The sequence below is a fragment of the Oncorhynchus nerka genome, linkage group LG14 (genome assembly GCF_034236695.1).
Source record: "Oncorhynchus nerka isolate Pitt River linkage group LG14, Oner_Uvic_2.0, whole genome shotgun sequence".
Taxonomy (NCBI): domain Eukaryota; kingdom Metazoa; phylum Chordata; class Actinopteri; order Salmoniformes; family Salmonidae; genus Oncorhynchus; species Oncorhynchus nerka.
Genome location: NC_088409.1, coordinates 87,399,757 through 87,414,756, shown reverse-complemented (window position 1 = coordinate 87,414,756; position 15,000 = coordinate 87,399,757). Strand labels below are relative to the sequence as shown.

The 15,000-nt window shown below is 44.5% G+C and overlaps 1 protein-coding gene across 1 annotated transcript in view; it reads right to left on the bottom strand.

Moving 5' to 3' along the window:
* LOC115125018 (guanylate cyclase soluble subunit alpha-2-like) overlaps window positions 1-15,000 on the bottom strand; it is a 97,378-nt gene that overhangs the window by 18,236 nt on the left and 64,142 nt on the right. Inside the window, exons 6-7 of the mRNA XM_065027152.1 lie at window positions 14,588-14,860; window positions 5,527-5,670 (exon numbers count right to left, since the gene is read on the bottom strand). Coding sequence (XP_064883224.1) covers window positions 5,527-5,670; window positions 14,588-14,860 — 417 coding nt within the window. The remainder of the gene's footprint in view (window positions 1-5,526; window positions 5,671-14,587; window positions 14,861-15,000) is intronic.

Below are 15,000 nucleotides of genomic sequence, written 5' to 3'. Positions count from 1 at the left end.
CCAACACAATGCAGGAGTGGCTTCGGGACAAGTCTCTGAATGTCCTTGAGTGGCCCAGACAGAGCCCGGACTTGAACCCGATCTAACATCTCTGGAGAGAACTGAAAATAGTTGTGCATCGACGCTCCCCATCCAACCTGACAGAGCTTGAGAGGATCTGCAGAGAAGAATGGGAGAAACTCCCCAAATACAGATGTGCCAAGCCTGTAGAGTCATACCTAAGAAGAGTCGAGGCTGTAATCGCTGCCAAAGGTGCTTCAACAAAGTACTGAGTAAAGGGTCTGAATACTTATGTAAATGTGATATTTCAGTACTTTATTTATTTTTCAAAAACATCTAAAAACCTATCTTTGCTTTGTTATAATGGGGTATTGTGTATAGATTGATGAGGGGGGGCGACTATTTAATCCATTTCAGAATAAGGCTATAATGTAACAAAATGTCGAAAAGTCAAGGGGTCTGAATACTTTCCGAATGCACTGTATCCAGCTCACCATATAGCTACATACAGTCACGACCAAAATTATTGTCATCCTTCGTAAAGATGAGCACAAAAAACAGCATTAATAAATCATATAAATAATGAGCTGTATTGTATGGTCAAAAGTGCTAAATTATATTGTTTTATATAAACACAATTGCTCTAGAAAAATATTTTGTTAAACAAGGAATATTATTTTTCTCAAAAAGATAGGGGCTCAAATAATTGAAACCCCATTCTTCTGTGAGTAATTGTGCTGTTATAAAATAATAGCATTTCCCCATGTTCAGTATTTGTATAATTTATTTTATACACTCTTTTTTACTCATCTCTATTAAGGGTGCCAATAATTTCGGTCGTGACTGTACATGTGATCCCCAGCACCCTTGTTGTCATGCCGATAGACAGAGACAGAGATTGTGTGAGGTTGGTTATTTTTATTGCTGATTGCCATAAATAGAAAGTCTAGGTTGAAGCATGCTAGAAGCCCCCCCCCCCACACACACACACACACACCATGTTTTGTATTGTCAGTGTTGACTCTGACAGCTGTAACAGAAAAGAGCCTCTACCTATGGAGATGTGAGGAAGATAGACTGCCTGAACGTGACCTTCTCTGTAAACGTAACACAATACAACCCAACACAAAGCTCATGTATTCTCTGTAACACAATACAACCCAACACAAAGCTCATGTATTCTCTGTAACACAATACAACCCAACACAAAGCTCGTGTATTCTCTGTAACACAATACAACCCAACACAAAGCTCATGTATTTCCTGTAACACAATACAACCCAACACAAAGCTCATGTATTCTCTGTAACACAATACAACCCAACACAAAGCTCATATATTCTCTGTAACACAATACAACCCAACACAAAGCTCATGTATTTCCTGTAACACAATACAACCCAACACAAAGCTCATGTATTCTCTGTAACACAATACAACCCAACACAAAGCTTGTGTATTCTCTGTAACACAATACAACCCAACACAAAGCTCATGTATTCTCTGTAACACAATACAACCCAACACAAAGCTCATGTATTCTCTGTAACACAATACAACCCAACACAAAGCTCATGTATTCTCTGGAACACAATACAACCCAACACAAAGCTCATGTATTCTCTGTAACACAATACAACCCAACACAAAGCTCATGTATTCTCTGTAACACAATACAACCCAACACAAAGCTCATGAATTTCCTGTAACACAATACAACCCAACACAAAGCTCATGAATTTCCTGTAACACAATACAACCCAACACAAAGCTCATGTATTTCCTGTAACACAATACAACCCAACACAAAGCTCATGAATTTCCTGTAACACAATACAACCCAACACAAAGCTCATGTATTTCCTGTAACACAATACAACCCAACACAAAGCTCATGTATTCTCTGTAACACAATACAACCCAACACAAAGCTCATGTATTCTCTGTAACACAATACAACCCAACACAAAGCTCATGTATTCTCTGTAACACAATACAACCCAACACAAAGCTCATGTATTCTCTGTAACACAATACAACCCAACACAAAGCTCATGTATTCTCTGTAACACAATACAACCCAACACAAAGCTCATGTATTCTCTGTAACACAATACAACCCAACACAAAGCTCATGTATTCTCTGTAACACAATACAACCCAACACAAAGCTCATGTATTCTCTGTAACACAATACAACCCAACACAAAGCTCATGAATTTCCTGTAACACAATACAACCCAACACAAAGCTCATGAATTTCCTGTAACACAATACAACCCAACACAAAGCTCATGTATTTCCTGTAACACAATACAACCCAACACAAAGCTCATGAATTTCCTGTAACACAATACAACCCAACACAAAGCTCATGTATTTCCTGTAACACAATACAACCCAACACAAAGCTCATGTATTCTCTGTAACACAATACAACCCAACACAAAGCTCATGTATTCTCTGTAACACAATACAACCCAACACAAAGCTCATGTATTCTCTGTAACACAATACAACCCAACACAAAGCTCATGTATTCTCTGTAACACAATACAACCCAACACAAAGCTCATGTATTCTCTGTAACACAATACAACCCAACACAAAGCTTGTGTATTCTCTGTAACACAATACAACCCAACACAAAGCTCATGTATTCTCTGTAACACAATACAACCCAACACAAAGCTCATGTATTCTCTGTAACACAATACAACCCAACACAAAGCTCATGTATTCTCTGTAACACAATACAACCCAACACAAAGCTCATGTATTCTCTGTAGCACAATACAACCCAACACAAAGCTCATGTATTTCCTGTAACACAATACAACCCAACACAAAGCTCATGAATTTCCTGTAACACAATACAACCCAACACAAAGCTCATGTATTTCCTGTAACACAATACAACCCAACACAAAGCTCATGTATTCTCTGTAACACAATACAACCCAACACAAAGCTCATGTATTCTCTGTAACACAATACAACCCAACACAAAGCTCATGTATTCTCTGTAACACAATACAACCCAACACAAAGCTCATGTATTCTCTGTAACACAATACAACCCAACACAAAGCTCATGTATTCTCTGTAGCACAATACAACCCAACACAAAGCTCATATATTCTCTGTAACACTTTACAACCCAACACAAAGCTCATGTATTCTCTGTAACACAATACAACCCAACACAAAGCTCATGTATTCTCTGTAACACATTACAACCCAACACAAAGCTCATGTATTCTCTGTAACACAATACAACCCAACACAAAGCTCATGTATTCTCTGTAACACAATACAACCCAACACAAAGCTCATGTATTCTCTGTAACACAATACAACCCAACACAAAGCTCATGTATTCTCTGTAACACAATACAACCCAACACAAAGCTCATGTATTCTCTGTAACACAATACAACCCAACACAAAGCTCATGTATTCTCTGTAACACAATACAACCCAACACAAAGCTCATGTATTTCCTGTAACACATTAAAACAACAGCGTAACAGAAACAACCGGCATTAATTAGCCAAAAACAGCCCCTGCTGCCATGTCACGATTCTCCCATCACCATGGCAACTGCACACTACGCATTCCCATGTTCTATCCATCACGTGACGACCGGTGTGTCGGCAATAAGTCAATTACACACATGCGTTCTGTGATCACACACTGCAAGCATTATTATGCACACGGACATCCACAAACACTCATTTATTGTACACACACAAAAACACAAACCCATTGTAGTGTCGGTCCGTGTGTGTGTGTGTGTGTGTGTGTGTGCATGCCGTGTGCTCCCTTCCTTGTGAAGACACGTTTCATCTCATCGTCAGTAAAGGGGAAGATGAGAGGGGCTCCATTGTCAGCATCTACAGCTGGTTAAGAACTTCCTTCCCATTGGGCCACGACGATTATAACACACACACATCTGGGACTGTCAGCCAGCCAATGGGACGAAGCAACTAGCACAACACAGCTAGCACAATACAGCTAGCATGACACAACACAGCTAGCACAACACAACACAGCTAGCTCAACACAGCACAACACAACACAGCTAGCACAACACATCACAACACAGATAGCACAACACAGCACAATAAAGCACAACATAACACAACACAGCTAGCACAACACATCACAACACAGCTAGCACAACACATCACAACACAGATAGCACAACATAACACAGCTAGCACAACACAGCTAGCACAACACAACACAGCTAGAGCAACACAGCACAATCTAGCACAATATAACATAACACAGCTAGCACCACATAATACAACACAGCTAGCACAACACAGCTAGCACAACACATCACAACACAGATAGCACAACACAACACAGCACAATAAAGCACAACATAACACAACACAGCTAGCACAACACATCACAACACAGCTAGCACAACACATCACAACACAGATAGCACAACACAACACAGCTAGCACAACACAGCTAGCACAACACAACACAGCTAGAGCATCACAGCACAATCTAGCACAACATAACATAACACAGCTAGCACAACATAATACAACACAGCTAGCACAACACAGCTAGCACAACACATCACAACACAGATAGCACAACACAACACAGCACAATAAAGCACAACATAACACAACACAGCTAGCACAACACATCACAACACAGCTAGCACAACACATCACAACACAGATAGCACAACACAACACAGCTAGCACAACACAACACAGCTAGAGCATCACAGCACAATCTAGCACAACATAACATAACACAGCTAGCACAACATAATACAACACAGCTAGCACAACACAACACATTACAGTGGGAGCAAATGAAGCATGGTCGGCAGAACAAGAAGGAGGTGGGCAAAGCCAAGCACGAGCTAGCGAGCTAGCGAGATAGCGAGATTCTATTGCCGTGTTGTAGCATGTATTCCATTAGGGAATGCCTCCTCTGTGAAATGTGCATGTGCACAAACTCAATTCGACCTTGCACTCCTACTAAAAAACTGCTTTTAAACTTATAAAACTGAGTGCACTGTGTTCATAGCGGATTCTAGTTTTGGGAACAGAAACATTTTTTGAGATCAGATGTTTCATCGATGACAACTTGGCCCAGTTTCACCTAGTTCCATCCTCTCCCACTACCAGCGACTGGACTTCCTCTCACTACCATATTTGGTGGTAAGAAAACTTTCTAAATGGATGTTTCAGCTCTATAGCCCCTGTGACATGTCTGGGTTACCCCTTCTGTCTGTGGCACAACACAGCACCGCACTGATAAGCTGATAGATGCTTTAAATTCCAGGTGTAAACCACATATACATTTGAATGAGAAGAGAGACAGACAGTAGGAGGAGAGGGTGAAAAGAGATAGAAAGAAAGAAAGAAAGAAAGTAAGGAAGTGAGGAAAAAGAGGAGGAGTGAAAAGGGAGATAGAAAAGATGACAGAAAAAGAGAGTGAGGGAGAAATAGCCCATCCCCTCTCCTGTGCCAAGCGAAGACTCACCTTGATGGACTTGCCGTCCGGCGTTAACACCTCCTCTGACAGCTCCATCATCTTCAGGGCCATGAGTGCGATTGGCTTGGCATGGCTGTCAATCTTCCGGTGGAGCCCGCCCGCAACACAGTAGGCGTCGCCTATAGTCTCAATCTATATGGGGATTGGAGAAGAGTCCATGAAGCCATGACGATTTCATTTGATTTGAGTTCTATACTTAATCAAATTTAAATATTTTCATAACATTTATCCTGACAGGGTTATTGGCAGAATTAAAATTAACACTCAGACAAGCTGTACCTGACGACAAGAAACACAACTCTCATTTTCTTCCAGTCACAGTCATTTATCCAGATTAACCATGACAATGGGAACATATGGGACTCCTCTCTCCCCCTCCCCCCGCCCTCTCCTCACATAGAGGAGGAAAAGAGAGGGGGAGAGGAGAAAGTGGAGATGAGAGGAAATAGAAGTAGAAAGAGAGAGGGGGGAAGAGTCAAGTAAAAAAGTAGAAGGTTGAGGAGAAAGGAAAGGAAGGGTAAGAAAAGCTTCTATATCTGTGCTGACTCAAACCCTGGCGAAGAACGAGAGCTGATGTAGTGCTGACTCAAACCCTGGCGAAGGACGAGAGCTGATGTAGTGCTGACTCAAACCCTGGCGAAGGACGAGAGCTGATGTAGTGCTGACTCAAACCCTGGCGAAGAACGAGAGCACTATTGTATGTGCCCCCCCCCCCTTAAAAGACCTAGATGCACTATTGTAAAGTGGCTGTTCCACTGGATGTCATAAGGTGAAAGCACCAATTTGTAAGTCGCTCTGGATAAGAGCGTCTGCTAAATGACTTAAATGTAAATGTAGATGGATGGAGGGATGGATAGAGAGCTGATGTAGTGCTAGATGGATGGAGGGATGGATAGAGAGCTGATGTAGTGCTAGATGGATGGAGGGATGGATAGAGAGCTGATGTAGTGCTAGATGGATGGAGGGATGGATAGAGAGCTGATGTAGTGCTAGATGGATGGAGGGATGGATAGAGAGCTGATGTAGTGCTAGATGGATGGAAGGATGGATAGAGAGCTGATGTAGTGCTAGATGGATGGAGGGATGGATAGAGAGCTGATGTAGTGCTAGATGGATGGAGGGATGGATAGAGAGCTGATGTAGTGCTAGATGGATGGAGGGATGGATAGAGAGCTGATGTAGTGCTAGATGGATGGAGGGATGGATAGAGAGCTGATGTAGTGCTAGATGGATGGAGGGATGGATAGAGAGCTGATGTAGTGCTAGATGGATGGAGGGATGGATAGAGAGCTGATGTAGTGCTAGATGGATGGAGGGATGGATAGAGAGCTGATGTAGTGCTAGATGGATGGAGGGATGGATAGAGAGCTGATGTAGTGCTAGATGGATGGAGGGATGGATAGAGAGCTGATGTAGTGCTAGATGGATGGAGGGATGGATAGAGAGCTGATGTAGTGCTAGATGGATGGAGGGATGGATAGAGAGCTGATGTAGTGCTAGATGGATGGAGGGATGGATAGAGAGCTGATGTAGTGCTAGATGGATGGAGGGATGGATAGAGAGCTGGTGTAGTGCTAGATGGATGGAGGGATGGATAGAGAGCTGATGTAGTGCTAGATGGATGGAGGGATGGATAGAGAGCTGATGTAGTGCTAGATGGATGGAGGGATGGATAGAGAGCTGATGTAGTGCTAGATGGATGGAGGGATGGATAGAGAGCTTATGTAGTGCTAGATGGATGGAGGGATGGATAGAGAGCTGATGTAGTGCTAGATGGATGGAGGGATGGATAGAGAGCTGATGTAGTGCTAGATGGATGGAGGGATGGATAGAGAGCTGATGTAGTGCTAGATGGATGGAGGGATGGATAGAGAGCTGATGTAGTGCTAGATGGATGGAGGGATGGATAGAGAGCTGATGTAGTGCTAGATGGATGGAGGGATGGATAGAGAGCTGATGTAGTGCTAGATGGATGGAGGGATGGATAGAGAGCTGATGTAGTGCTAGATGGATGGAGGGATGGATAGAGAGCTGATGTAGTGCTAGATGGATGGAGGGATGGATAGAGAGCTGATGTAGTGCTAGATGGATGGAGGGATGGATAGAGAGCTGATGTAGTGCTAGATGGATGGAGGGATGGATAGAGAGCTGATGTAGTGCTAGATGGATGGAGGGATGGATAGAGAGCTGATGTAGTGCTAGATGGATGGAGGGATGGATAGAGAGCTGATGTAGTGCTAGATGGATGGAGGGATGGATAGAGAGCTGATGTAGTGCTAGTTGTCACGGTTGACAACTCCATTGTGTCCTCCTCCCAGAGCGCTAAGAACCTTGGCGTGATCCTGGACAACACCCTGTCGTTCTCAACTAACATCAAGGTGGTGGCCCGTTCCTGTAGGTTCATGCTCTACAACATCCGCAGAGTACGACCCTGCCTCACACAGGAAGCGGCGCAGGTCCTAATCCAGGCACTTGTCATCTCCCGTCTGGATTACTGCAACTCGCTGTTGGCTGGGCTCCCTGCCTGTGCCATTAAACCCCTACAACTCATCCAGAACGCCGCAGCCCGTCTGGTGTTCAACCTTCCCAAGTTCTCTCACGTCACCCCGCTCCTCCGCTCTCTCCACTGGCTTCCAGTTGAAGCTCGCATCCGCTACAAGACCATGGTGCTTGCCTACGGAGCTGTGAGGGGAACGGCACCTCAGTACCTCCAGGCTCTGATCAGGCCCTACACCCAAACAAGGGCACTGCGTTCATCCACCTCTGGCCTGCTCGCCTCCCTACCTCTGAGGAAGTACAGTTCCCGCTCAGCCCAGTCAAAACTGTTCGCTGCTCTGGCCCCCCAATGGTGGAACAAACTCCCTCACGACGCCAGGACAGCGGAGTCAATCACCACCTTCCGGAGACACCTGAAACCCCACCTCTTTAAGGAATACCTAGGATAGGATAAAGTAATCCTTCTCACCCCCCTTAAAAGACCTAGATGCACTATTGTAAGGTTGCTGTTCCACTGGATGTCATAAGGTGAAAGCACCAATTTGTAAGTCGCTCTGGATAAGAGCGTCTGCTAAATGACTTAAATGTAAATGTAGATGGATGGAGGGATGGATAGAGAGCTGATGTAGTGCTAGATGGATGGAGGGATGGATAGAGAGCTGATGTAGTGCTAGATGGATGGAGGGATGGATAGAGAGCTGATGTAGTGCTAGATGGATGGAGGGATGGATAGAGAGCTGATGTAGTGCTAGATGGATGGAGGGATGGATAGAGAGCTGATGTAGTGCTAGATGGATGGAGGGATGGATAGAGAGCTGATGTAGTGCTAGATGGATGGAGGGATGGATAGAGAGCTGATGTAGTGCTAGATGGATGGAGGGATGATAGAGAGCTGATGTAGTGCTAGATGGATGGAGGGATGGATAGAGAGCTGATGTAGTGCTAGATGGATGGAGGGATGGATAGAGAGCTGATGTAGTGCTAGATGGATGGAGGGAGTGATGGTTGTTAATGGACGCACTGGGCCTTGTTGTAATACCACTCTGTCAGGCAGCCAGTATTGACACAATGTTGTTAAGCACTGTTGCATTAGCCATTAATCAGTGTGTTTTTCCACCCGATACATATGCACGCACGCACACACACGCACGCACGCACACACACGCACACACACGCACACACACAGTGCTGATATAAAACACAACTTGATTGATCCTTGTATTTACCCACGGCAGCACCATTACTCAATTGCACTATACCTCTCCTATGTGGACAGATGACACATATCAGGGTTGGAGTCAATTCAGCATTTCTGAATTTAATCCAATTCAAACAATGAATTTCAATTTAATTTCAATTGGCCACAGGAAGCATAATTTGAATTTAATACCATTTGAAATATGTGTCACGTTCTGACCTTAGTTCGTTTGTTTGGTCTTTGTTTTAGTGTGGTCAGGGCGTGAGTTGGGGTGGGCAGTCTATGTTCTTTTTTCTATGATTTGGGATTTCTGTGTTTGGCCTGGTATGGTTCTCAATCAGAGGCAGCTGTCATTCGTTGTCCCTGATTGAGAACCATACTTAGGTAGCCTGTTTTCACGCTTGAGTTGTGGGTGAGTCTTTTCTGTTCTGTGTTTTGCTTCACCGTTCAGGATTGTTCGTTTTGTCGTTTTATTGTTTTTGTTCAGTGTTCAGTATTCTCATTAAAACAATATGGACACTAACCACGCTGCGCATTGGTCCTCCGATCCGTCCTACTACTCCTCGTCAGAGGAGGAAGAAGACCGTTACAATATGAGTTTTATTTGAACTCAAATATGTCAAACAGTTTGATCTAATGCGTTATGGGAAAACATTTTGTTTATGATATTTAAAAACATTTAAGGGAGTTATGAATTATTTAAGACAACCCACAACATGATCTTAGAGTATTTCTATACCACTATTTATTTTTTACTGTTTTAGGAAAATGAGTTTTAAAGATGAAATGTTTCAATCTAATGCTAAATGGTATTGGTAACCAAGTCAAAATAAACATTGCTATGGTGATGTGTAGAATAAATAAGGCATTTGAATTTCATTTAATTAAATTCTACTTCCTTTCATTTGAATGCAATCTCAATTCTGCTTCCTGTGGGGTGTGGCCAATTCAAATTCAATTCAAATACAATAATTGAAATGGAATTAAAGAGCAATTCGTAACTCAATTCAGAATCGACCCAAACCCTGAAACATATAACAACAAGCATGCACTGTACAGTTTGTGACGTGCAAACAGGTGTGTTCCCATCTTATTCCCATCTAGGATTCCACACTGGTAGTCAAACGGGTGTGTTCCCATCTTATTCCCATCTAGGATTCCACACTTGTGGTGAAACAGGTGTGTGTTCCTACCTTATACACATCTAGGATTCCACACTGGTAGTCAAACAGGTGTGTTCCCATCTTATTCCCATCTAGGATTCCACACTTGTAGTGAAACAGGTGTGTGTTCCTACCTTATACACATCTAGGATTCCACACTGGTAATGAAACAGGTGTGTTCCCATCTTATTCACATCTAGGATTCCACACTGGTAGTGAAACAGGTGTGTTCCCACCTTATTCCCATCTAGGATTCCACACTGGTAGTCAAACAGGTGTGTTCCCACCTTATTCACATCTAGGATTCCACACTGGTAGTCAAACAGGTGTGTTCCCATCTTATTCACATCTAGTATTCCACACTGGTAGTGAAACAGGTGTGTTCCCATCTTATTCACATCTAGGATTCCACACTGGTAGTCAAACAGGTGTGTTCCCATCTTATACACATCTAGGATTCCACACTGGTAGTGAAACAGGTGTGTTCCCATCTTATTCAATTCTTATTCTTGATCCAAATCAGTCTGGTTTCAAGACTAGTCATTCAACTGAGACTGCTCTTCTCTGTATCACGGAGGCCCTCCGCACTGCTAAAGCTAACTCTCTCTCCTCTGCTCTCATCCTTCTAGACCTATCGGCTGCCTTCGATACTGTGAACCATCAGATCCTCCTCTCCACCCTCTCCGAGTTGGGCATCTCCGGCGCGGCCCACGCTTGGATTGCGTCCTACCTGACAGGTCGCTCCTACCAGGTGGCGTGGCGAGAATCTGTCTCCTCACCACGCGCTCTCACCACTGGCGTCCCCCAGGGCTCTGTTCTAGGCCCTCTCCTATTCTCGCTATACACCAAGTCACTTGGCTGTGTCATAACCTCACATGGTCTCTCCTATCATTGCTATGCAGACGACACACAATTAATCTTCTCCTTTCCCCTTCTGATGACCAGGTGGCGAATCGCATCTCTGCATGTCTGGCAGACATATCAGTGTGGATGACGGATCACCACCTCAAGCTGAACCTCGGCAAGACGGAGCTGCTCTTCCTCCCGGGGAAGGACTGCCCGTTCCATGATCTCGCCATCACGGTTGACAACTCCATTGTGTCCTCCTCCCAGAGCGCTAAGAACCTTGGCGTGATCCTGGACAACACCCTGTCGTTCTCAACTAACATCATGGCGGTGGCCCGTTCTTGTAGGTTCATGCTCTACAACATCTGCAGAGTACGACCCTGCCTCACACAGGAAGCAGCGCAGGTCCTAATCCAGGCACTTGTCATCTCCCCGTCTGGATTACTGCAACTCGCTGTTGGCTGGGCTCCCTGCCTGTGCCATTAAACCCCTACAACTCATCCAGAACGCCGCAGCCCGTCTGGTGTTCAACCTTCCCAAGTTCTCTCACGTCACCCCGCTCCTCCGCTCTCTCCACTGGCTTCCAGTTGAAGCTCGCATCCGCTACAAGACCATGGTGCTTGCCTACGGAGCTGTGAGGGGAACGGCACCTCAGTACCTCCAGGCTCTGATCAGGCCCTACACCCAAACAAGGGCACTGCGTTCATCCACCTCTGGCCTGCTCGCCTCCCTACCACTGAGGAAGTACAGTTCCCGCGCAGCCCAGTCAAAACTGTTCGCTGCTCTGGCCCCCCAATGGTGGAACAAACTCCCTCACGACGCCAGGACAGCGGAGTCAATCACCACCTTCCGGAGACACCTGAAACCCCACCTCTTTCAGGAATACCTAGGATAGGATAAAGTAATCCTTCTCACCCCCCTTAAAAGATTTAGATGCACTATTGTAAAGTGGCTGTTCCACTGGATGTCTTAAGGTGAACGCACCAATTTGTAAGTCGCTCTGGATAAGAGCGTCTGCTAAATGACTTAAATGTAAAATGTAAATGTATTCACATCTAGGATTCCACACTGGTAGTCAAACAGGTGTGTTCCCACCTTATTCACATCTAGGATTCCACACTGGCAGTGAAACAGGTGTGTTCCCACCTTATTCACATCTACGATTCCACACTGGTAGTCAAACAGGTGTGTTCCCACCTTATACACATCTAGGATTCCACACTGGTAGTCAAACAGGTGTGTTCCCACCTTATACACATCTAGGATTCCACACTGGTAGTGAAACAGGTGTGTTCCCATCTTATTCACATCTAGGATTCCACACTGGTAGTGAAACAGGTGTGTTCCCATCTTATTCACATCTAGGATTCCACACTAGTAGTGAAACAGGTGTGTTCCCACCTTATTCACATCTACGATTCCACACTGGTAGTCAAACAGGTGTGTTCCCACCTTATTCACATCTAGGATTCCACACTGGTAGTGAAACAGGTGTGTTCCCATCTTTTCACATCTAGGATTCCACACTGGTAGTGAAACAGGTGTGTTCCCATCTTATTCACATCTAGGATTCCACACTGGTAGTGAAACAGGTGTGTTCCCATCTTATTCACATCTAGTATTCCACACTAGTAGTGAAACAGGTGTGTTCCCACCTTATTCACATCTACGATTCCACACTGGTAGTCAAACAGGTGTGTTCCCACCTTATTCACATCTAGGATTCCACACTGGTAGTGAAACAGGTGTGTTCCCATCTTTTCACATCTAGGATTCCACACTGGTAGTGAAACAGGTGTGTTCCCATCTTATTCACATCTAGGATTCCACACTGGTAGTGAAACAGGTGTGTTCCCATCTTATTCACATCTAGGATTCCACACTGGTAGTGAAACAGGTGTGTTCCCATCTTATTCACATCTAGGATTCCACACTAGTAGTGAAACAGGTGTGTTCCCACCTTATTCACATCTACGATTCCACACTGGTAGTCAAACAGGTGTGTTCCCACCTTATTCACATCTAGGATTCCACACTGGTAGTGAAACAGGTGTGTTCCCATCTTTTCACATCTAGGATTCCACACTGGTAGTGAAACAGGTGTGTTCCCATCTTATTCACATCTAGGATTCCACACTGGTAGTGAAACAGGTGTGTTCCCATCTTATTCACATCTAGGATTCCACACTGGTAGTGAAACAGGTGTGTGTTCCTACCTTATACACATCTAGGATTCCACACTGGTAGTCAAACAGGTGTGTTCCCACCTTATACACATCTAGGATTCCACACTGGTAGTCAAACAGGTGTGTTCCCACCTTATACACATCTAGGATTCCACACTGGTAGTCAAACAGGTGTGTTCCCACCTTATACACATCTAGGATTCCACACTGGTAGTGAAACAGGTGTGTGTTCCTACGTTATTCACATCTAGGATTCCACACTGGTAGTGAAACAGGTGTGTGTTCCTACCTTATTCACATCTAGGATTCCACACTGGTAGTGAAACAGGTGTGTTCCCATCTTATTCACATCTAGGATTCCACACTGGTAGTGAAACAGGTGTGTTCCCATCTTATTCACATCTAGGATTCCACACTAGTAGTGAAACAGGTGTGTTCCCACCTTATTCACATCTACGATTCCACAATGGTAGTCAAACAGGTGTGTTCCCACCTTATTCACATCTAGGATTCCACACTGGTAGTGAAACAGGTGTGTTCCCATCTTTTCACATCTAGGATTCCACACTGGTAGTGAAACAGGTGTGTTCCCATCTTATTCACATCTAGGATTCCACACTAGTAGTGAAACAGGTGTGTTCCCACCTTATTCACATCTACGATTCCACACTGGTAGTCAAACAGGTGTGTTCCCACCTTATTCACATCTAGGATTCCACACTGGTAGTGAAACAGGTGTGTTCCCATCTTTTCACATCTAGGATTCCACACTGGTAGTGAAACAGGTGTGTTCCCATCTTATTCACATCTAGGATTCCACACTGGTAGTGAAACAGGTGTGCTCCCATCTTATTCACATCTAGGATTCCACACTGGTAGTGAAACAGGTGTGTGTTCCTACCTTATACACATCTAGGATTCCACACTGGTAGTCAAACAGGTGTGTTCCCACCTTATACACATCTAGGATTCCACACTGGTAGTCAAACAGGTGTGTTCCCACCTTATACACATCTAGGATTCCACACTGGTAGTCAAACAGGTGTGTTCCCACCTTATACACATCTAGGATTCCACACTGGTAGTCAAACAGGTGTGTGTTCCTACCTTATACACATCTAGGATTCCACACTGGTAGTGAAACAGGTGTGTGTTCCTACCTTATACACATCCAGTATTCCACACTGGTAGTCGAAGCGTGTGTAGAGCTCGTTGAGCATGCTGATGACCTGCATGGGGGTACACTGGGCACACACTGCCGTGAAGCCCACGATGTCAGAGAACAGCATGGTGACATCATCAAACTTCCTGGCGGGAACAGACTCCCCCTGCCACAGCTTCTGGGCCACGTCACCAGGAAAGATGGAGTAGAGAAGGTCTACTGTCCTCCTCTTCTCCTCTTCTAGAGCTTGGTGTGTCTTTTCTAGAGTTGCCTGGGGAAGAGCACAGGGATAGAAATACAATTAGTAGAATGGGGATGATGGAGTAGAGGTTTAGTGACCAACGCGTTTTCTCTTTTTCTGAAGCTGGATGAGTCCGGCTGCTGAATGTCTACGTGACAGTATAATGAGTA